At 39.5% G+C, this 24,569-nt stretch overlaps 1 protein-coding gene, 1 long non-coding RNA gene and 1 other non-coding gene across 3 annotated transcripts; 1 reads left to right on the forward strand and 2 right to left on the reverse strand.

Annotated features, from left to right (window-relative positions):
* Positions 1–13: 13 nt before the first annotated feature.
* Positions 14–19,341, forward strand: CNOT11 (CCR4-NOT transcription complex subunit 11). The gene is made up of 7 exons (XM_044263681.1): positions 14–570; positions 3,608–3,772; positions 13,467–13,619; positions 15,167–15,369; positions 16,518–16,720; positions 18,087–18,183; positions 18,263–19,341. Exons 1-7 carry the CDS (start codon positions 51–53, stop codon positions 18,458–18,460), a joined length of 1,539 nt encoding a protein of 512 aa, XP_044119616.1. The 5' UTR covers positions 14–50; the 3' UTR covers positions 18,461–19,341.
* Positions 18,360–24,510, reverse strand: LOC122916390. The gene is made up of 3 exons (XR_006386181.1): positions 22,838–24,510; positions 20,878–21,021; positions 18,360–18,437 (listed from the first exon to the last, which is right to left on the reverse strand). It is a non-coding gene; the product is annotated as an uncharacterized LOC122916390 (long non-coding RNA).
* LOC122916682 lies at positions 22,646–22,760 on the reverse strand. The gene has a single exon (XR_006386300.1). It is a non-coding gene; the product is annotated as a small nucleolar RNA SNORD89 (small nucleolar RNA).
* Positions 24,511–24,569: the final 59 nt, after the last annotated feature.

The raw sequence follows: 24,569 nt of genomic DNA on the forward strand, positions 1-24,569 counted from the left end.
CCGGCGCCAGGGCTACTGCGGCCGGGAAGCAGGGCAGGCGGGTGAGGTTGATGCCCGGTGGCGGGGTGAGCTCGGCGTCTGGCCGGCTACTCACCGCCGCGGAGCAAAGGGGTGCCCGGGAAGCGGCGGGGTCGGCGTTCAGGAGCGGTGCGGGGGGCTCCGCCGGGGGCGGCGGCAGAAGCGGAGCAGGCGGCCCCGGGCTGGGCAGTGGAGGCCCGGGGGGGCCCACGGGCAAGATGAGTCTGACCCCGAAGGAGCTCTCGAGCCTGCTGAGCATCATTTCGGAGGAGGCGGGCGGCGGCAGCACCTTCGAGGGCCTTTCCACCGCCTTTCACCACTACTTCAGCAAGGCCGACCACTTCCGCCTGGGCTCGGTGCTCGTCATGCTGCTGCAGCAGCCGGACCTGCTGCCCAGCGCGGCGCAACGCCTCACCGCGCTCTACCTGCTCTGGGAGATGTACCGCACGGAGCCGCTCGCCGCCAACCCCTTTGCCGCCAGCTTCGCGCACCTGCTCAACCCCGCGCCACCGGCCCGCGGCGGCCAGGAGCCAGACAGGCCGCCGCTCTCAGGTACGCCCGAGGCGCGCCGCCCCTGGTCCTTGCGGCCCCTCCCTCCCGAAGACAGGTGTGCGCTGTGGATAGACTGGGCACTTAACGCCTGAGCTTGTGCGAGAGTTCATCCCCAAGTGAAATAGTCTCCTTTTGAAATTATCTAATCCCCCCCACCCCCGCAAAGTATGGAGAAGGGGATAGCTTAATTACAGATTCAGGGCACCGCAAATTATTCCTCTCCACTGTACGGACCGTAAAGTCACGCAGCTGAGTGGAGCTTGACAGCTTTAGCAACTCAGTTTCAGTTAATGTAGAGCCCGTCTCAGGTGTGTGACGTTGTAACTAATGACACTCTGCCCGGGTTTTAAGTCTCAGTCGAGTAAGTAGAAGTAAATAGAGTAAATAAAAGTTCAGAACCCGAAGAAGTTGTTGTACGGAAATAGACATTATACGGTATTTAAGGACTTTGCAGCCACCTTCGTTGGTCTGATGCGTGTCTCTGAATGATGTGATAGGGAGAGGTTATAAAGTAGTCTCAAGTTCATGGCCTAACTCAGGAAAGGCATGACTACTGGACGTTATGTAAAATGTATGTTTGTGCAGTATTGGTGAGGTCAGATCAGTGGGTTTCATTCGAGGCTGCTTTTTTTTTTTTTTTTTAAACTCAAAGAGATTCTTTGAGACTTGACTTTGGGAGAACAACTGAGCCAGGAAAGGAGAAAGGCACAGAAGGGATGGTGATTAGTGATAGAGTACGTGGAAGACTAAAACAAAGACCAGTGTACTGGGGGAAGTAGGTAGAGGCAGGGAACAGTTTGACCTCATACTACTAAACCAGTGGGAAAAAGAGCACTGTATAGGTAGGGGCCACTATACAGAGTTAAAAGGTGAAGGCAGTGGATTTTGAGATAATACCAAGTTTTTCATAGCACAGGATGCTTCTTTGTAAGCTAGTTGGTGTTCATGCTTGGCACCCCTTTTGGATCTAAAGCATCTTCTGGTTGGTTTCCTACACTGCTCTTATGTAAGAGGGGCAAACTTCATGTTGGATAAGATGCCCTTAGGGTACTAGTACTGAACTAGGCCTTCGGGAAGTTTAAGAATGCCCAGAAAGTAATGGAACATGTCATGGGAGGTCAGAACCCAATCTACCATCCTATGGGACCCTTAGCAGAGAATGGGGACAGTGTGGGATTTACTCAGAGAGCCTGTAGGCAAAGGGAGGATGACTTATGGTCATTCTCCAATGCCATGAGTCTAAACCTCGATTCAGACCATAGACTGCATTGTAAACAGAAATTTGCCAGGGAAAGACTCCATGGATAGGTTATTTTACCTCTCTTTGCCTCAGTTTCTTTGTTTATAAAATGCAGATAATAATTTCTAGCTTACAGGGTTATTTTGAGGAATGAAAGTATTTATAGTAATTGCTAACCATTATTAAGTTTCTCAGGTGATTCTGATGCAGAGGTAGGATTGAGACTGTATCTAGATGTAAATAAGATGGCTTCCCTGCACTCAAGCTTGCGGTCTGGTTGGGGAGACATAAATGTAGCCATAAGCTGATGTAGTAAGCGTTGTACTAGATGTCACATACAAAATGCTCAGTGGCACAGATGAACAGCTACCTTTGTGGCTGGAGACATTCTCAGAGGGAGTAATGTTTTTGCTGGATATTGATTAGAGATGAGGTAGGGGATGTGTGAAGGAAGTGTGTGGCCCTGTCAGGTATTCTTAAAAAACTGGGTATATTGGATGTTTTGAAATCAGGAATATCGAGAAACTGGGAGATTCTCTGCAACAGGAGTATAGGATATGTGGGTTGGAATGGAGTTCAAGAGATAAGATTAGGGGGCGCCTGGGTGGCTTAGTGGGTTAAGCCGCTGCCTTCGGCTCGGGTCATGATCTCAGGGTCCTGGATCGAGTCCCGCATCGGGCTCTCTGCTCAGCGGGGAGCCTGCTTCCTCCTCTCTCTCTCTCTGCCTGCCTCTCTGCCTACTTGTGATCTCTCTCTCTGTCAAATAAATAAATAAATAATCTTAAAAAAAAAAAAAAGAGATAAGATTAGGAAAGTGGATCAGGACTAGATTATAAAGAGTTTTATAATGGTGCAGAATTTTGGGTTTAATTCTGTGTAAACAAGTTAAGTAACGTGCAGATTTGTACCTAAAATAGTATAACTAAGTAGTAAGTGGAATGTGGACTGTGGGTGATGGATTGGTGGGTAGGAATCAAAACTGGGAGCTGGGGAAATTAGGAAGGCTGGCCGAGAGTCCTGGCCAGAGAGGAGGGGAGGGCATGGAGATGAGGGAACAGAATCTAGTGACAATGCTTCTGTGGGATGGATGAGGCTTGGTGAGCAACTGAATGTGGGACAGAAAAGAACAGCATTTGTCACTGTGGGAATTTTGTAGCTGCACTGTGCATTGAAGCAGGTATGAGATGCGTATTTGCGCTGCTGAGGCTTCCTTGTCTCTTCTGCTGGTACAGTTGCTCACAGTGTTGGAGGAGAAAGAGAAGCATTTCTGAGCACTAGGTTTTTTATTTGTTTTTGCATGCATGTGTAAGCTTCCGCCTTTGCATGTTGGAAACAAAGTTTTTTGGTTTGTTTTGTTTTTTAAGATTTTATTTATCTATTTATTTGAGAGAGAGAGTGTGCAAGAGAGCGTCCAAGCAAGGGGAGCAGCAGGCAGGAGAAGCAGGCTCCTCACTGAGCAGGGAGCTGGACCAGGGGCTCGATCCTAGGACTCCAGGATCATGACCTGAGCCAAGGGCAGCCACTCAACCAACTGAGCCACCTAGGCGCCCTTGCAACAAAGTTTTTCACATTTAAAAAAAAACTTAAGTCTCACTGATATTGCCACAAATCAGAGAATTTCAAATGGCATGTTTACATTTTCATAAATGTATATATTTGATTACCTTAAATTTCATTATAATTTTGTCTTTAAAATATGTGAGTGGAGATGGCAAGTAGCATATGTTAATTTTACCAGGGTCAAATAAATTTTTAAAAATAACCATTGGAGAAATTGTTATACGTTTTTGTTTACAGGATTTTTGCCTCCTATAACTCCACCAGAAAAGTTTTTTCTTTCCCAGCTGATGCTGGCACCCCCAAGAGAACTCTTCAAAAAGACACCTCGACAGATTGCACTGATGGATGTTGGAAACATGGGCCAGTCTGTGGATATTAGTGGGCTTCAGCTAGCCTTGGCTGGTAAGGAATTGGTGGGCTTGGGTATTCTTGTGTAGTAACATTAGGCCCTGCCCCCCCCTTTTAAGGGGGGTTCTCTAGTTAAAATGAAGATCTTTGTAAATGTGCTAAAAGCTTGGTAACTTCCATGAAAAGCTAACTTCAGTACTGGATCCTTGCTAATATGGCATATAAATTCATTTTGAGTTTTCATTTTAATTGATTGCTTTTCCAGTTTAAGAAGAAGGCTGGATAAAATTTAGTAGGCTTAAAAAAAATTTCCTGATGTCAAAGTGATCTACAAATTCAATGCAATTTCTATTAAAATCCCAACAATGTGTTTTGCAGACATAGAAAAACCCATCATAAAAATCATACAGAATCCCAAGGGACCCTGAATAGTCAGAATGATTTCTCTTGGCACCCTTGTTGAAAATTATTTGACCATAAATGGAAGGGTTTATTTTTGGGCTCTCTATTCTATGATCATTGCTTTGTCTGTCTGTATTCCACTTCCCCATGTTTTATTACAGTAACTTTGTAGTACCTTTTGAAGTCAGGATGTGTTAAACCTCCCCTGTGTCCTACATTTCAAGATTGCTTTGGCACGTATAAATGAATGAATGGGTTCTCTTGAAGCAGAAGTGTGTTGTGATAGAAAATAGAGGGACTTTCTTGACCTGGATGGCCAGACAGAGCCTCTCTGAGTAGGGAAGGTAAAGAGGCACCTTTCACTTGATTATTCTTTGAGTATAAATATGGATGAATGGGTCTTACCACTTGAGAGTGATTCATTAGGGAAATTCTAATATATAGGCAAATTTGTGAACCCTCGACCTTGTGATTGAGCTGCAGTACTAATTTTGACAGTTCCCCATCCTTCTTAGACTTAATGCATCTGTGGTATTTGGTTTCTTACATAAGGTGACATTGTTCAATAAACTACTTTTTCCTTGGAGCATTCTGAACCTTTGAACCTCACTTTTTAACTCCTGGGTATCAACAATATAACTAACAATGGTTATTATCTGAGACCAAGAAAAAAAAATTTTTTAAGACTTTATTAATTGTCAGGAAGAAAGAGAGCAACAGGCAGAGGAAGCCGGCTCCTGGTTGAGCAAGGAGAGGGATGTGGGACTCAGTCCCAGGACCCTGGGATCATCTCCTGAATCAAAGGTAGACAGACACTTAACCAACTCCACCCAGGTGTCCCAAGAGAAATCTTTTTAAGACTTTTAAGATTGAAGGTTTGTAGAAATAATCATTAGTCACTAGGGCTAGATACAATCTATTCATGGAAATAAAACAATTTCTTTACAGATTGTATGAAATAAAGAAATAAATACAGTTCTTTACAGATTGTATGAAGCTGGGTACAGAGGTGACAAGCAGTTTCAGTCACCTTACCCTTGGAAGGGATATATATTCTGAGGGTTCTAGCTTTGTGAGAATCAGGTCTGACCTCCCTTGCAACTTATAATGACTTGAGTTAGTCTGTGAGAAAGTTTTAAAGTATATCAAGCCCGGAAAGGAGTATGTGCTAGAGTTTGTCTAGGAAGAGCTTGGCAAAGTGGCTAAGCGTGCTGTTTGCTATTCCCCCAGACCGAAGATGCCCTAATCCATTCATTTTCACAAGTACCAGGGAAAAAAAGTGATAGACCGTTCTTCTCTGGAGCTGGCTACCACAGATCGCCTTTGCAGGGACCTGCAGTTCATATCTTGTAATAGGATCCATGGACCAGAGGTTATTTATGGAGAATGCAGTTGCATTTTTTAAAATTTTAAATAAACAAGCAGACAGGTCAAACAAAAGTAACCACAAGAGGCACTTTTACCCTGTTAATAATGTCAGTATTCATTTCAGAGGTTTTATTAAAAGTTCTTGGGGCGCCTGGGTGGCTCAGTGGGGTAAACCTCTGCCTGCGGCTCAGGTCATGATCTCAGGGTGCTAGGATTGAACATCGGGCTGTCTGTGGAGTGGGGAGCCAGGTTCCCCCTCTCTCTCTGCCCACTTGTGATTTTTCTCTGTCAAATAAATAAATAAAATCTTTTTAAAAAAAAAAAATCCTGACAAACAACCTGCACTTACTAGTTTACCACTCATTGTGCCAATTTAAACATTCTTCCACATTTTGGTAGAGAGTATGTTAATTTTTTGTATTTTAGCGATCAGAAAACAGCATCTCAGGATAATTTTAATTAGCATTTTTCGTATTAAATGAATGCATCTGAACATGTTATAGTTCTTTTTTTTTTTTTTTAAGATTTTATTTATGTATTTGACAGAGAGAAATCACAAGTAGATGGAGAGGCAGGCAGAGAGAGAGAGAGAGGAGGAAGCAGGCTCCCTGCAGAGCAGAGAGCCCGATGCGGGACTCGATCCCAGGACCCTGAGATTGTGACCTGAGCCGAAGGCAGCGGCTTAACCCACTGAGCCACCCAGGCGCTAGTTCTAAGGCATCTTTCATGTCTGGCCATTTTTCCATTGGATCGATGGTTTTTTATGAACATGGGTAGTTCTTTAAGGAATCAGGGGTCCAGCTGTGTTTTCAGAATTATAAAATCTGAAACATGCAGTTCTAAAACCTGCATGTATTAAGGAATTACAAAGTGACCCTGGAGCAGCCATCCTCTAGGTTAAGAAGTGGAAAAGTTTAAGGAACCAGAGGCTCCCTGTGTGTTTCTCTTACTAGCTACTTCCCACCTCCTCCATCACTAAGCTCACTTTTGTGGTAATAATCATTCATAATTTACTTTATAGTCAGCCCTCGGTACGTGCCTGTAGTTTAACTTTGGATGTTCTTAAACTTGATGTATATGTGGAATCATACTGTGTTCTTTTGGGTGTTAGTTGTAAGGTGAATCCATGTTGATGAATTGTAGGGCTTGCTCGTTGTTGTGACATTCATACAATGGAATACCAAGTTCTTTATCCATTTTACTATTGATGGACATAGTGTTGCTGTGAACATTTTGGTACGTTCTCCTGGTGTACAATATGTGTTTCTTCTAGAGAGATAAGCCTATGTAAAACTTGACTAGCTAATAGCACAGTACTTTTCAGAGTTGCTGTGCCATGTTTCATTCCCATTAGCAGTGTGCAAGTTATATGACATTCTCTGCATCTGATAATTTCAGGCTTGTTAATTTTTGTCATGTAGGGTGTGTAATAGTATCTTGTGTTTTGACTGATTCTCCCCTGCTTCCCTTTCTCAATGAGGTTGAACATCTTTTCAGATGTTTATTGGCCATTCAAGCTTTTTTTTTTTTAAGTAAAGATTTTATTTGTCAGAGAGAGAACACAAGCAGGGGAAGCATTAGGCAGAACAGGCAGAGGGAGAAGTAGACTCCCCACCGAGCAAGAAACCCGATACAGTACTCAATCCCAGGACTCTGGGATCGGGACCCGAGGCAAAGGCAGATGCTTTACCAACTGAGCCACCCAGGTGCCCTTTTTTTTTTTTTTTTAAATAAAATACTTTAAAAAAAAAAAAAAAAAGTCAGCCCATTTTTTCTTTATTAAAAAATTGATTTGGGGGCACCTGAGTTGCTCAGTGGGTTAAAGTCTTTGCCTTCCACTCAGGTCACGATCCCAGGGTCCTGGGACCGAGCCCCACATCAGGTTCTCTGCTCAGCGGGGAGCCTGCTTCTTCCTCTCTCTCTCTGCCTGCCTCTCTGCCTACTTGTGACCTCTGTCAAATAAATTAAAAAAAAAGTGATTTATAGGTTTTTTTTTTTTTTTTAACTGAAGTACAGTCGACAACATTAGTTTCAGGTTTACAACACAGTGATTTGACAGCTCTATACGCCTTTATTTAGTGCTCAATCACAGTAAGTGTAGTTACCATCTGTCACTATACACAGTTATTGTATTATTAACTATATTACCTATGCTGTACTTTTCATTCTCATGATTTAGTTATAACTACAGGTTTGTACCTCTTAATCCCCTTCACCTATTTTTTTTTTTAAGATTTTATTTATTTATTTGACAGACAGAGATCACAAGTAGGCAGAGAGGCAGGCAGAGAGAGAGGAGGAAGCAGGCTCCCAGCAGAGCAGAGAGCCCAATGCAGGGCTCGATCCCAGGACCGTGGGATCCTGCCCTGAGCTGAAGGCAGAGGCTTTAACCCACTGAGCCACCCAGGCACCCCTCCCCTTCACCTATTTTAACCATCTTCCTCCTTCCGTCCCCTCTGGCAACCACCAGTTTGTTCTCTATTGAGGAGTCTGTTTTTTTTTTAAGATTTTTTTTATTTATTTATTTGACAGAGAGAGATTACAAGTAGGCAGAGAGGCAGGCAGAGAGAGAGAGAGAGGAGGAAGCAGGCTCCCTGCAGAGCAGAGAGCCCGATGCGGGACTCGATCCCAGGACCCTGAGATCATGACCTGAGCCGAAGGCAGCGGCTTAACCCACTGAGCCACCCAGGCGCCCGAGGAGTCTGTTTTTGTTTTTTGTTGTGCTTATTAGATTCCACATAGGTGTGAAATTGTATGGTATTTGTCTTTCTGTGTTGGACTTCATTTAGCACAATACCTTCTAGGTCCATCCATATTGTCACAGATGGCAACATTTCATTCTTTTGTTTTATATTCTTTTTCACAATATTCCATTTTGTGTGTGTGTGTGTGCGCGCGCGCATATATATGAGATACATATATATATGTATATATAATATGTAACATATACTTATATATGTATATATCATACATATATGCATACACATACACACACCACATCTTTATTCATCTATCCATGGATACTTAGGTTGCTTCCATATCTTGGCTGTTGTCTTTTTGAAACAGTATTTTTGTTTTCTTTGGGTAAATATCCAGAAGTGGAATTACTGGATCCTGTGGTACTTCTGTTTTTAGTTTAGAGGAATCTCCATACTATTTTCCAGTTTGCATTCTCTGCCAACAATGCTTAAGGGCTTCCTTCTCTTCACATCCTCGCCAAGACTTGGTGTTTTTTTCTGACTGGTGTGAGGTGGTATCTCACTGTGGTTTTGATTTGCATTTCCCTGGTGATTAGTGATGTTGAAAATCTTGTCATGTGTCTGTTGGTCATCTGTGTATCTTCTTTGGAGAAATGTCTATTCTGGTCCTCTGCCCATTTTTAAGTCTAATTTGTGTGTGTGTGTTGTAGGAGTTCTTTATTTATTTTGGATAATAACCCCTTATATAAATCACTTGCGACTAGCTTCTCTCCTTCAGTAGGTTTTCATTTTATGATTTTCTTTGCCATACAAAAGCTTTTATTTTGATGTAGCACGAGTTGTTTATTTTTGCTTTTGTTTCCCTTGCCTGGGGAGACTTATTCATAAATAAGTTGCTAAGGCCAATCCAAGAGTTTACTGCCTATGTTTTATTTTAGAAGTTTTATGGTTTTGGGGTGCCTGAGTGACTCAGTCTGTTAAGCATCTGCATTTGACTCAGGTCATGATCTCCAGGTCCCGGGATCAAGATCCACCTCAGGTCCCCTGCTCATCAGGGAGTCTGCTTCTCCCTCTCCCTCTGTGCACGTGCTCACTTCCTCTCTCTAATAAAAAAATCTTAAAAGAAAAGGTATATGGTATCAAGTCTTAATATGTAGGTTTTTTATCCATTTTGAGTTTATTTTTGTGTATGGTATAAGAAAGTGGTTTAGTTTCATTCTTTTGCATGTAGCTACTTAGTTTTCCCAGCACCAGTTATTGAAGAAACGATCCTTTCCTCCAGTTGTACGTTCTTAACTCCTTTATGGTAGATTAATTGGTCATTTAAGCATGGGCTTATTTCTGGGCATTCTGTTTTGTCCTGATATTACACATTTTGATTATGATAGCTTTGTAGTAGTTTGAAATCCAAGATTGTGATACTTCCAGCTTTGTTCTTTCAGAAGATTGCTTTGGCTATTCAGGGGCCTTTTGTGGTTCCACACTAATTTTAGGATTATCTGTACTAGTTCTGTAAAAATGCTATCAGCATTTTGATAGGGATTACACTGAATCTGTAGATTGCTTTGGGTAGTATGGACATTTTAACAATATTTGTCCTTCCAATCCTTGAGCAGGGAAGGTATTTCCATTTCTTTGTGTCGTCTTCACTTTCTTTCCTCAGAGTTTTAGAGTTTACAGATCTTTCAGCTTTTCGGTTAAAATTATTCCTGGGTATGTTACTATTTTTAGTGCAGTTGTAAATGGAATGGCTTTCTCGATTTCTCTTTCCACTGCTTTGTTATTAGTGTATTGATATGCAGCAGACTTCTGCACATTGATTTTGTATTCTGGAACTTTAGTGAATTACTTTATCAGTTCTAGCAGTTTCTTGGTGGTCCTTCAGGTTTTCTCTATATAGTATCATGTCATTAGCAAATAGTAAAAGTTTTACTTCTTCCTTACCAGTCAATTTATTTTTTTGTCTGACTGCTCTGGCTAGGACAGGACTGTGCTGAATAAAAATGGGTGACCTTAGTCGGAAAGCTTTCAGCTTTTCACCATTGGGATGTTAGTTATGGATTTGTCATATATGGCCTTTATTAGGCTGGGGTATGTTCCCAATATACCCACATTGTTAAGAGTTTTTATCATGAACAGATGTTGAATTTTATCATATGCTTTTTCTGCATCTATTGAGATGACTATGTCCATTGTATCCTTTATTTTGTTAATGTGGTATTACCATGTTGGATGATTTGTGGATTTGATGATTCCTGGAAACTTTCAATCCAGGAATAAATTCCACCTGATATTTCTGTTCTAATCTTTATTATTTGCTTTCTTCTACTGGTTTTAGGTTTTGGTCTTTCTCTAGTTCATTTGGGTGTAGGGGTATGTTGTTTGAGATTTTTTTTACTTGAGGTAGGTCTGTATTGCTAAACTTCCCTCTTGGAATCGCTTTTGCTGCATCCCAAAGGTTTTGAACTGTTGTGTTTTCATTTTCATTAGTTTCCATGTACTTTTTTATTTCTTTTTATTTCCTGGTTGACCCATTCATTGTTTAGTTGTTTGTTACTTAATCTCCATACGTTTGTCTTTTTTGTTGTTTTTTCTTCTTCTAATGTCATAGTATTGTCGTCAGAAAAGATGCATGGTATGACTTCAAGTCTTTTTGAACTTGTTTTATATATTTGGGTGCTTCTCTGTTGGGTGTGGAAATATTCACAAGCGTTAGATCTTGTTGGATTGTCCCTCTTATGAGTTTATAGTGTCCTTCTTTATCTTTCGTTAGTCTATACGCTTACTTAAGCTTTTTGTTTTGTTTTGAGAGAGAGCATGTGCACTAGTAGAGGGAGGGTCAAAGGGAGAGAGGGAGAAGCAGACTCCCTACTGAGTGCAGTCTGAATCCCAGGACCCTGAGCCAAAGTCAGATGCTTAACCAACTGAGCCACCCAGGTGCCCTTTTTTATGTATGCTTGTAAGTAGGCTCCATGCCCAACATGGGGCTTTAACTCACGCCCCTGAGATCAAGAGTCCCACGCTTTACCAACTGGGCCAACCAGATACGTCTAGAGTCTTTGTTTTAAAGTTTAGTTTGTCCACTATAAATATTGCCACCCAACTTTTTTTTTTCCTCCATCCATTTGCAGGGAATATCTTTTCCTATACCTTTACTTTCAGTCTGTCTTTGGGGCTGATGTTTTTGTCTCTTGTAGGAAGCATATAAATAACTCTTTGTCTTTTTTTTTTTTTTTTTAAGATTTTATTTATTTATTTGACAGAGAGAGATCACAAGTAGGCAGAGAGGCAGGCAGACAGAGAGAGAGGAGGAAGCAGGCTCCCTCCTGAGCAGAGAGCCCGATGCGGGACTCGATCCCAGGACCCTGAGATCATGACCTGAGCCGAAGGCAGCGGCTTAACCCACTGAGCCACCCAGGCGCCCCAACTCTGTCTTTTTATCCATTCAGTCACCCTGTGTCATTTGATTTAAATGTGCACTTAGTTCATTTAAAGTATTCATTGATAGGTACTTTTTGTCATTTTGTTAGTTTCCTGTTTGTTTTTGTAGTTTTCTGTTCTCTTGATCTCTTCCCTTATGATTTGATGACTTTATTTAGTGTTATGCTTCGGTTCACTTCTATTTTTTGTGAATCTGTTATAGGTTTTTGATTGGTGGTTACTGAGGTTCATATATAATATTCTTTGTATACACTAGTCTAAATTAAGTTGATGGTTCGGTAAGTTTGAACACATTCTGAAAGCACCTTATTTTTACTCTCCCACCCCGCATTTTATGTACATATTGTCCTACTTTCTACCTTTTTATTTTGTGCCCTTTATTATAGATAAAATTGATTTTACTGCTTTTGTCTTTTAACCTTCATACTAGCTTTATAAGTGACCTACTACCTTTAGTATGTGTTTGTTTTTACCAGCAAATTTTTTTTCTTTTCATAGTTTTTCTTCTAATTATGTTTTTTTCTTTCTGCTTATAGAAGTCCTTTTAACATTTCTTGTAAGGCTAGTTTAGTGGTGGCAAACTCCTTAAACTTTTGTCTGTCTGGCAAACTCTATGTCCTTCAGTTCTGAGTGATAACCTTGCTGGGGCAAGTACTATTGTTTTTTTCTCAGCCCTTTGAATATATCATGCCACTAGCCCTTCTGGCCTGCAGTTCCTGCTCAAAGAACATCTTTATGTTCTTTCAGTAAGGCTGTATGGTACCCTTATGAGGTTTCCCATTAACTGTGCTTTTCGCTTGTTTGTAAGACCCTCTTTAATTTTTGATGTTTTCATTATGTATCTTGGTGTGGAGCTTCTTGGGTTCATCTTGTTTAAGGCTCTCTGCTTCCTGGACCTGGCTGACTGTTTCCTTCCCTTGGTTAGGGAAGTTTTCAGTGACTCTTTCTTCAAATAAGTTTTCTGCCCCTTTCTTCTTTTGGGACTCCCTATAATGCAAACATTATGTCTGATTTTGTCACAGAAGTTTAACTTATCCTCATTTAATTTTTTTTTTTTCTTTTTGTCATTCAGCTTGAGTGCTTTCCATTACCCTGTCTTCTAGATCATTGATCCTTTCATCATCTGCTAATCTGCTTTTGATCCTCTAGTGTAGTTTTCATTTCAATTACTGTATTCTTCAACTTCATTCTTAGTTCATTTACTTTTTTCTCAAGTCTAGTGAGGACCTTTATGACTGTCACCCGAACTCTTCATCAGGTGGATTTCTTACCTCGTTTCCTTTAGTTCTTTTTCTGAGGTTTTGTGTTTTTGTTGTTGTTGTGGTTATTCAGAACTTCCTCTGTCTCCTCATTTTGTCTGACTCTCTGTGTTTGTTTCTATACATTAGGTATGTCAGTTCCATCTCCTGGACTTGAAAGTATTGGCCTTATTTAGAAAAGGCCCTGAGGAGCCCAGAGCCCAGTACCTCAGCCCTCCCCGGTGTCCAGTACCAGGCACTGCAGGGGTATCCCCTGTGTGGGCTGTATGTACCTTCCTCTTGTGACTGGTCTGTAATGGTGAAGGGTGCTCTGATGGATGGGACTGGACCCCAGCACAACTAGCTGAGAGGCCTGACTGCATATAGCTGCTGCTGGCTTGCTGGTGGGTGATGTTAGCTCTTAGTGGATTTGTAGTTTTTGAAAAAAAAGAAGAACAAAAAACAAAAAAACATATTTATACTGAGTTGCCCTTTGTTTATATGTGTTGCAGGCAGCTTTTTCCAATAAGTAGCTTGTCTTTTCTCTCTCCTTGTGATACCCTCAATTTAAAAATGTCTCTTACTTTAATCTTTTTACAGAACGCCAGTCTGAATTGCCAACCCAAAGTAAAGCTAGCTTCCCTAGTATTCTCAGTGACCCAGACCCAGACTCTTCTAATTCTGGATTTGACAGCTCGGTTGCCTCTCAAATCACAGAAGCTTTAGTCAGTGGACCAAAGCCACCTATTGAAAGTAGGTATATATAATTTTATATACTTGGGTTTTATTTTACCAGCATCCTGAGGCTTGTTTTTTTTTAAAACATGGTGTTATTTTTTGTTGCTCCTTAAACTTGAATTCAGTAAGAAATCTCCTAGTGTCTACTAGAACATAGTAGAGGGGTCAGTTAAGTTAGTTTCTTCTTTAATACAATTACCACCAAGTTTTCTATTATCAGTAGCATTCCTGAAGATATAAGTTCTGATTTTACTAAAATGAGTCTTCTGTATATTTTTATAGTGCTTTATTAATCTTATCACTCTCATTACCTTCTCCCTTATAAAATTTTACTGATCTTATAGTTCTTATTTTACTTTAATTCAAAGAAAACACTTGAACTTGAAATAATACAGCTATATCTTTTGGTTTCACAGGCTTTTATGTTTTAATGATGAAGGCATGCTTTATGCTTAAAAATAAGAAAATGTTCTCCAAATTACAGTGTTACCAGTTTAAAACTTACATGACTATACTGTCATTATCAGATCTTTGTCATAAATGGGCTTAATATCTGAAGTCTCAGCCAATGGCACATACTGATTTTTTCTTAATACTTGCTTAGGCACAACTTTGTGGTGCATGAGCCACCAGAAATATATGTGAAAAGCAAATCAGTTAGATGCTGAGTCTAGCTAAACATCAGGCTACCTTGTGGGAATGTTTTCCTTATCATATAAGTAGTACTGATGAGGAAGTGTTAGTAATTTTGTTTTTTCCCGTAAATGGTCTGAAAAGATTGAGATGCTAGTCCTAGTGATGAGAGTGAAGAATTACTGATGATTCTTAGCCAGAAAATCTTATCAATAAACTAATCTCACATTTGGCAGGGGCTAGGATCCATGATCAGAATAGGCCATTTTAGGCCCTGTAAAATTTAGTCAGTGAAAATCTCAGCCAGCATTTATTTTAGTGGGTTTATAACTTAGAGATCAATCTTATATCAAAAATAGTTGAGGTACTGAGTCACTGCATTTTCTGATTGTACTTTTATTGTCTCTTATGAAAATGAATATGGGATTTGTGGATTTAGGGATTTATGAAAGTCTCCAGACTTATTTGAAAATGTTAAAAGGCAGCTATGCTTTTCTGTTTCCTGATATTTCATCTCCATTTTGCCACCTCAAGGTTGTAAGATGCAAAGAAAATAATCAGTACAAATAATAGTGGTCTCTGAGTAAAATTGTGGTAAATAAGAGTAGGATGAATAAGATCAAATAGCATTTAATTTTTCCCATCAGAACTTTTACCAGTATGTGAAGTTGTATCCTTTGCTTCTGACTGGTGATCATGCTTGAATTAAAGATGATCAGATCATAGTGTATTGTCTTTCTCTCTTGAAAAATAGATTTGGTCTCTAGCATGGTAACGTTAGGTCAGTGTTTTATTCTGTTGGTATTCTGAATAAAAACCCTGACTTTCTGTATCATCTCTGCTTTGGATTTTGAAGTCTGAGAGTTATATGTAGATGTGTGTAGGTGTTAGCTTACTGATAGAAGCAAACATTCCTATTCTTATTACAGGCCATTTCCGCCCAGAGTTTATTCGTCCACCACCTCCACTCCACATTTGCGAAGATGAGCTGGCTTGGCTGAATCCAACAGAGCCTGACCATGCAATTCAGTGGGACAAATCAATGTGTGTCAAGAACAGCACTGGTGTGGAGATCAAGCGAATAATGGCCAAAGCCTTCAAAAGCCCCTTATCGTCTCCTCAACAAACACAGGTATATATTTATTGTAAGCATTTTGTCTTTAATATTCCACATGATAAACAATAAATGATCCTGTCAACAGGAGCCAGCAGTAGGAAGTGGTTTGGATCCAAGGAGTCTTGGCTCTCTGGATCTTTGTTCTGCTTTTCCAGCTTTGGTCATTTTACTCTGGAGGGGAAAGACAGATTTCACATTTTTGGCACACTGTATACATTGTTACATTTAAACTGGACAGTAACTCTACTGAGGGTACCTGAGATTATTAACATTCCATTAAGGAGAAAGAAAATTGAGATCCAGGGAAGGTAAACTAGCCTCCATCACACATCTGGTTAGTAGTGTTGGATCTGAGATTGAGACTAGCTCCTGCTGCCCACATGTAAGACTCCCCTTGGGGGGAAGGCAAGGACACCTGGTGTGTGCTTTGGTGAATTTTATTATCCATCTTGTATACTTTCACATTAGAATTTGTGAGGATATACTGACACTTCTAATCCAGTTTACACCAAAAAAATGGTATTTCTCAAAGTCAAGTAATAGCTGTGTTTACAGTTCTTGTTTGCTAGGCCATTCTGAAACACAGTCCACTGTGGTATTTGCAGGTAGGCAGGGGAAACAGTGTAGACCATTTGTAAGCAAAAGCACTTATTTGGCAGAAATGTTTTTGAAGATACCTATTTAGGTTGCAGAGTGTGAGCAGGACCTGAACTGTGCACTGTAACTGTACAGAGGGCAGCTCTCCGTCTTCCTGTCCTGCTTCTCTCCTCAAGGATTTGTGCTCTTGTTTCTCATGTCCCTCAGCTGTCTGTGGTGTGTGCTTTTCTGGAGAGCCGGTTGGCAATTAAACTACTTTAGGTTCTAAAAGATGACAGAAAAAGTCTACAGAGATATTAAGGGTGATATTGTTATAATCCAGACAGGATTCTATCCCACCAGGCAGTACTGAGTCCGGTTTAACGCCCAGGAGGGCTCACTAGCATGTTTATAAACAGTCTTTACAGTTTAGTTATAAATTTGAAAATCAAGACATGATTTTAATGGCTTGAGGGAAGAAATTTATGAAGTTGGTTCAATGCAGACAATTTTATAGCTTGTTTTTATAGGCAGGAAAGAGAGTATTTGACTCAATAACCTCTTTTTAAAAATTTTGTTGTATTTAGCTCTTGGGTGAGCTGGAAAAAGACCCCAAACTCGTTTATCATATTGGCCTCACTCCAGCCAAACTTCCTGACCTGGTGGAAAACAACCCTCTGGTTGCTATAGAAATGCTGCTAAAGTTAATGCAGTCAAGCCAGATCACAGAGTATTTTTCCGTCCTGGTCAACATGGACATGTCTTTGCATTCAATGGAAGTTGTAAATCGGTAAGTTTTTATACTCAGTCGGGTGGGGGAGGGGGGCTTGCAACAAATTTTAAGGGTTGTGGGTTTTTGTTTTTTTTTTAACCTTCTTGAAATTGTACTAAAGACTCTGTGCTTTTAAGCTAATCAGCCAGTGAGAAAAAGCCTGGCTTAAAGCCAGGTGATCACAAGTAACATGTCTAAGAGTGTTCTTTCTAGACTGGGAGAGGGAGGAAGCATGAGGTTTTCAACTTTTTTTTCTGTCACTGGCAAAACTCGTTAGCTGCTTGTTGAAAATATACTACCTCATTTCTGCATTCTCCTGCACAAGCCTTTCCCCTCTGTAGACTCCTACTTCCTTCGGGGGCTTCCTTCGACTCCAGTCCTTGGATTGGCCTACCTCTGACCTACCACTGCTCCCCCTTCACTACATTCTTAACAGCATTATTGTCTTCACCAGATACTTGGTATTTAGTCCAAGAATAACCACATCTTTTTATCAGTTTATTATTCTTTCTAGAGAATAATTTCAAGGACAAAGTCTGTTCCTTGTGCCCCCCACCCCCATCCTTCCTCCTCTCAAGAGACCACAGCACTAGTCCTCAGAGCCATGGTTCCTCAGTGCCTTATGGAAGGTTTTACAGTCAAATTTCACATTTCTTTTGGAAATGCACAATGTATAGTTAGCATTGCATCTCTTTATCTGAAAATGGAATTCCCATCCCATTTTTTTGTTTTCCTTAAACATTCCACTGAATCCTTTGGAAAATACCAACTTTCCTTTTTAAGACTCCAATATGCTACTATGCCTTCTGTCACATTCTCTCCCGCTCTCTACCATTGTGTTCCTAAATACACCACCTTAATCCCAGATTCCAGGTTTTTCATCTGATCATTCACTAGGTTATTAGGAACACTTAAAGGTTTCAGTTTAAGCCACTTGACCTCTCAAGGCTTTCCCCATCTTTTCATTTACCCTGCTTCTTACAACCCCCCCTTTTTTTTAAGCATTTAAGTTAGATACTATCAACTTACTAAACTATACCTTCTTCTCAGATATGCCACCTTCCATAGCACTTAGGTGTAATTGGGGTTTAGTAAATGTTACTTATGAGAGTGTGAACTCTGATTCAACCAAAATCACATAGAAATGTGGTGTGCAAAAAAAAAATGAGTAATTACCATGTATAATGCTAAGTATAGACTTAAAAAAATGTTAGTGTCCTTTATTAACAACCAGGGTGACAGGCTCAGGCTTATTTGCATAAATATGTTTAAAACTAGGTAACTGATCATAAATCAGAAATTTTCACTAAATAACCATAAAATCTAAAATTTCTCTTTGGTTAACAGTATTTAATAGCCCTAACTTTTTAACTTTATGAAACAGACTAACTACAGCTGTTGATCTACCTCCTGAATTTATTCACCTTTATATATCAAATTGCATCTCTACTTGTGAACAAATTAAGGATAAATATATGCAGGTAAGTAACAGAAATTTTGGTAAATTTTATACATACCTGCCAAGAAAACGGGTACACTAATTTATTTTTTTTCCCCCAGAATCGTTTGGTGCGTCTTGTGTGTGTCTTTCTCCAGTCCTTGATCCGTAACAAAATTATTAATGTGCAGGACTTGTTTATAGAAGTGCAGGCATTCTGTATTGAATTCAGTAGGATACGAGAAGCTGCTGGCCTTTTTCGTTTGTTGAAGACACTGGATACTGGAGAAACACCTTCTGAGACCAAAATGTCGAAATAATACCTCATCAGAACCACATTCATTGTTCAGCTGTATTGTGACTTAATTTTTAAAACTGTTAGAACCTTGAGTGGATCATTTGGCCTAATGCATATAAACACCCCTTTATCTACTTAAAGCAAAAGTTTCCTTTCCTAGATGACTTTTTCCTTGAGATGGATTTTTGGTAAGAACTTGGAAAAATGTGTCTCTTAGATGTCTTGCTGATGATCAGGAGTAACGGTTATCTACAAGAAGTTACTGCAAACAAGTAGATGAGGTTTAAGCACTGTAGAGCAAAGTGCCTATTTTTGTTTCAAATACAAGTTACAGGCTACTGATAAATTGAGAATCTAGTTTTCTTAAGAATTTGTCATACTGCCCTTGAGATGAAATCAGTTGAATGTTTTTGAATCAAGTGGCAAATAGAAATTTGGTCCTGAAACCCATTTGTGCATATAGCCCTTAATTTCTCATGAAGGACAGTTTGAACTAAGGACATGCTTCTAACTTGATCCTTTCTTGTCACGGGGACTTAACAGACAACAAAAATACATGCATTTCTTGGGCCTCTTATAAACATGGGAACTCTTAGAAACCTTTTTTTGAGACTACGATAGCTGGTCTAAGTTTTTTTTCCCCTTGAGATGTTTGTTCTTCAGTTGTAAGTCTAAGATAGTTATTTTTTTGTTTTAAGGAAAAGTATTAGTCCATGCTTTGGGAGATATCACTACTGAGGTTTTTACTCAGGTAAAACCTCCCTGAGTGGGAACTGTACCTGCTGCCTATGGTAGGGCATATGGCCTGTTTGCAACGTAGAACAAGGTGGCATCGTGTGGGCTGTTACTCCTCACTTAACTTTGGACAACAGTGCCTTACATTAAAGTTTTTTATGAACTGTATCATCTGATGTGTTTTTTTACTTGAAGAAACCGTGAAAAATTCCTAATTTACTGAGGTGCCTCTCTATATTCTTTATAGGGAAATCATCTATTCAACAAGAATTACCTTCCAGTTTAACCCTCAGCAAAAGTTAAAACCACTAGGTATGGTGTCATTTAAAATGAGTAAAAATAAGTTTCAGTCTTTTATTATTGGCAAAAGTGCTTACTCCCACTAGATTTATAAGAAATTTTATGTTAGCTATTCTTATGAAAGTAAGGTATTTGTAAATACACTTAAAGGAAAAAAGAACCCAAACCAGTTTAACAAGAGGAATGTTTTAAACATGCAAAATTTTAGCAACCTTGATTTCTGTCCATACCTAAAAGTGGACATCACTGTTTTACATACTTGGTTTGGGAAAAGAAACCGTTCATTATGCAGATAACTTTTTGGAATGGCAAGGTTTGGACCACTGCAGAAGCAACCCAAACTCAAGCTCCAGAACCTAATGGTTTTCTGGTAACACTGAATGGGTGGCTAACAGCACTGTAACTCATGCCTGAACAAAGATTATCTAAGATGTATTTTCCCTATAAGGCACTTCACAGCCTCCATGTGCCCAGAACAGTAGATAACACTATACTTGGGTGCCATTTTAAACTGAAATCACCAAGGTACAAAATTTTAGAAAACATGTACTAAACAGACTGTGGAAGAGACACAGTATTGACAGTCTGAGAGCTGAAACAAGAAGGCAAAGCGTCCTCTTCTTCAACCTCCACTGGAAAAAGTGTCTTTGGTGCCTCAAAATTTTCACCACACTGTATGGGTATGTGTCCACCACAACTGCCAAAGCACCACACATCGCAGAAGCATAGCATATGTCATATACATCCTGATTTTGGGGTTACAGATAAATTTCAGTAGGCAAATTTACAAACATGGACTCTGCAAATAAAGAGATGGAGTACTGCTAATCATTTCAAGATCAGACTGTTGGTGTTGAAAGAGGGAAGATTTTTTTTTTTTTTAAAGATTTTATTTATTTATTTGAGAGAGAGAGACAGTGAGAGAGAGCATGAGCGAGAAGAAGTTCAGAGAGCGAAGCAGACTCCCCATGGAGCTGGGAGCCTGATGTGGGACTCGATCCCGGGACTCCAGGATCACGCCCTGAGCCGAAGGCAGTCGTCCAACCAACTGAGCCACCCAGGCGTCCCGCCTATAAAGAATAGCTAGTAATATTTAGGGGAACATTTTATTTTTTTTTTTAAAGATTTTATTTATTTATTTCTTTGACACAGAGAGAGAGAGAGACTACAAGTAGGCAGAGGCAGGCAGAGACAGAGGGGAAGCAGGCTCCCTGCTGAGCAGAGAGCTGGATGTGGGGCTTGATCCCAGGACCCTGAGATCATGACCTGAGCAGAAGGCAGACACTTAACCCACTGAGCCACCCAGGCACCCCAGTGGAACAATTTAAAAAGAAAATGTCAGGTTTACATTTACAACACCAGCAAAAGGTTCTTAAACATGTTTAAAGGTAGAAGAAAGTTTACCTGAAATAAATTACAATCCTGGAATTCAGTTAACTGTTACCAGCTTTTAAGTGTAGCTCAAGATACCACCATGTTTAAAACAACACAGCTTGAATTCTCTGGATTTTCTAGCTCCAGTTTCTAGCTGTCAAATCTTCAGATCACCTGTTAAGACAGCACTAAGTTACATCTTAGAGTAGAAATAAAAGATACTTCAAAAAATAATTTAGGGATCCTAAACTAAAACTATTTCAAATAATTCTCTTAATAGTGTTTATACATTTAAACAACTTTAAAGAAATGGTTATCACCTTTCTTACAGAGTATACACTCCCACAATCTTTTTTTTTTCCCTTAAAGATTTATTTTGAGAGAGATTAGGGGAGGGGCAGAAAGTCTTAAGCAGACTCCCCACTGATAGGGAGCCAGACATGGGGCTAGATTTCACAATCCTGAAATCAAGAGTAAGATACTCAACCGACTGAGCCATACAGGCACCCCCATTTCCACAAACTTTTAAGCAGCATGTACCACTTTAATACATTCTGTAATGATTCATTCCCATGAAAAACAGTGGATCCTGTATTTAAATTTTAAAAATTTAAACAATTTTTTAAAAGTAGGCTCCACACCAGGTGTGGAGGAGCTTGAACTCACAGCTGTGAGACTGAGACCTGAGCTGAGATCAAGAGTTGGACACTTAACCAATTGAGCCACCCAGGCGCCCCTCATGTACCTATTTTAAATACGTTGAGTAATAATAGCACTTTAACATTTTAAAGATACCTAGAAAATTAATGCATGGGAAGAACTTTTTACATATTCTTTAAAATTCTTGCACCCTCTACCTACTAAGACATTTTGCTGGTTTCACTTTATTTTTTTTTTTTTTTTAATGCAATCACTACTGTTCTTAGCAGAAAATCCCTAAGATGCTTCCAAAAGCACTTAAATCCTGGGATCCAGTACCTGTGCAGTCAAGCCCGCAGGAAGTACTGGTGTTCCCAGGTGTCTCATTAGCCCATAATATACAAGCTTACACCTCATCAAGAAGAAGGGATTGACTTTTTTATTCTTAATGGGATGCACATATCTTTTCAATTTATAACTTATTTTATACTTTGCTCTTAGAATAAGAGCAAATCTCTAGCTGCATGGCTGAAAATGATATTGTAGAAACTTCACTTTCATAACAATTACATGTTAGCATTTTTTGAAGTGAAATGCTTGTCTTTTTAAAACTTCAAAAATGAAATTAACTGGGAAAGGCGTAGGTGGCTTTTCTAATTGGTTGTTGCATCACAGAAGCATAACGTATGTCATATATAAGACTCACTTTGGTTCAGGCCAGCATCCTGTGCTTTGTAAATCACAAAATATGGTTTGTGCTGAGCTCAAAGAAACTCCTTTTGACCAAACATGTAATTATCTTAAGTTCTAGTCAGTAACATACACATACTGATTTAATCTCAGCCTTCACTGAGCAAATAAACTTTAATGTTCTCAAAAGAAGAGACTTGCCAATTAAGCTATCCTCTTAGGGAGTTTGGTTATACTAGGTATTTTATCCAAGTGGGAACACACCTGTTCTTTATGGTTCCAGCAGTCCTTGATTTAGCAAGTATACTGTAAAGTATGTAGAAAGGTATCTACTACTCATTTAAGGGCTGATGGCTTAGATTCACTGATTATTTTTTCTTAAAAATACCTGAGATTTTTGGGGGGGGGGGCGGTGGGGAAGACCCCTCTTGGAAAGCCTGCCCAAGTGCAAAACTTCAGTCCTGATGTTACTGAGGTCAGACCAGTGGTTCGCTTCCGGAGATTTTGTCATCGTGCACCCCACAGAGAGCAAACTGCTGATGGGCACACTGCAATTCGGCCTTTTACTGTCATCACTCCTCAGTGACTGCAGGGAACAATCTCTCAGGGAAGGTTTTATATATTGAAGATCCCCAAAAAGTCACCAAGCAAGGAGGTTTACCTGCTGAAGATGCTCTGTTTTTTTGCACCACTTCTGGCCTTTGTGGTTTTCTGGAGGGAAAACCCAGAAGCAGCACCAGCAGGCAGCAGATGACGGAGTGCTTCAAGTTCACAGCCAAGCTGCTTCCTTCACAAACTGCCTGTGACTTTGAAAGTTAAAAAAAAATATGTTATTTCTACACTATTTGTTAAAAAAAAAAAAAAAAGGCTTTTATGACAACTGTTAAAAGGAAAATTACTGCCATAAATAGTATGACTAACTTTAACCAAACCTCTCTGGTTTATTCTTCCTTCCTTACATTCCCCATTATTCTGAGTAGCATTTCATCAATTTTATGTCTCAGCAAAAATTCTGCTAATATTTTATCTCAGAAGCTAAACTGGGTCAGGCCTGTTAGTACTTGGATGGGAGACCCTTCTCTATCCTATTTATTTCTGTCTTTAAAAAAAAAAAGCCTAATGGAACTTTTAAAGTATTGCAGTTTTCTATTTTCTCTTGATAATTCCTTTCTCTGCTATTGAAGACATATTTCTAGAGAAGAGACCAGACCACAATTCCTCCAATCTCTTCTATTTGTAGTTTAGTGTTCAAACTCTGTAATTAAGGAAAGCTATGTCTGATAGCTGCTAACAAAGAAATCTCACTTGTGTAATTATCAAAAACAATTTACCTTGATCCGTCATAGTATTCTTTTTAGAAGTCTGCTTTATTGGATACTATAGAGAATCATTAATTAAAGCATTTTCCCCAAGGATGTATCTTAAAAATACAAAGAGCAAAAAATCTACTTCATACAGAATCAAGGACATACCTTCCTATTCTCAAAAAACCACAGAAGGCAGATTTCAAAGATAATGGCTATTATGGAAACCTACTTTGAGGCTGTTAAAATGAGAGCTCAAAGACAAATTTTCTATTTCATCAGCTCCTCAAATTGAACCTGGCCAGAGTTTACTTCAGTAAAATGGAAAAAAAGAAAAAGTAAAACTCACCAAGTGTTTCACTATGGCTAGAATCCAGGTGCAACAAACAGTTTAAAAAAAATAAGCTATATACAATTAGATGCAGCTTTAAGAATAAATTCTTTAGATTTTTAAAAGTTATATTTTTCTCAACATTTATTTTTTACTCACAAAATAAAGATATACACAGCAACTAGCTTAGAAGGAACAAAGGACAACAGTTAAGAGGTAACTCTCCCTCACCCTCCTCCACTTCCACCTCCAAGAGGGAGAAGACTGTGTGTGCTTAATCATTTTAGAAAACTTAGAGCACAATCTCCAAAAGCTTTACATTAACCTGACCCTTTCACCTACAAGAACAGCCAAGATTTTAAAAAGGATAGATGATACAAGGTCATCATTAAGTCTGCTTTAAATCAATCAAGAAAACTGGTTGCTTGTTTATTTTGTAGTGACAATCAAAATTCTCCATCTATTACCTTTTTAGTTGTAAAGATTAAATAGTACTTGGGACCAATACAGTCATCATTTACTAAAAATAAGTCTGCCTACTCGATTTCCCTTAAGGCAATGAAAAAAAAATTTTTTTTTTAATTTTAAGGCAATGAAAAATTTATTGCTCAAGTGTGATGCAGACAGAATCTTAGCTTTTTTTTTTTTTAAAGATTTTATTTATTTATTTGACAGACAGAGATCACAAGTAGGCAGAGAGGCAGGCAGAGAGAGAGAGAGAGAGGAGGAAGCAGGCTCCCTGCTGAGCAGAGAGCCCG

This window comes from Neovison vison, chromosome 8 (genome assembly GCF_020171115.1).
Source record: "Neovison vison isolate M4711 chromosome 8, ASM_NN_V1, whole genome shotgun sequence".
NCBI lineage: Eukaryota > Metazoa > Chordata > Mammalia > Carnivora > Mustelidae > Neogale > Neogale vison.

Excerpts from the sequence above, each read along its gene's own strand:
- CNOT11 (XM_044263681.1), top strand. The coding sequence starts at position 51 with ATGCCCGGTGGCGGGGTGAGCTCGGCGTCTGGCCGGCTACTCACCGCC. Across the intron at positions 13,620-15,166 it reads ACCAAAGCCACCTATTGAAA|GCCATTTCCGCCCAGAGTTT; the intron begins GTAGGTATATAT and ends TTCTTATTACAG. Across the intron at positions 16,721-18,086 it reads TCAATGGAAGTTGTAAATCG|ACTAACTACAGCTGTTGATC; the intron begins GTAAGTTTTTAT and ends TTTATGAAACAG.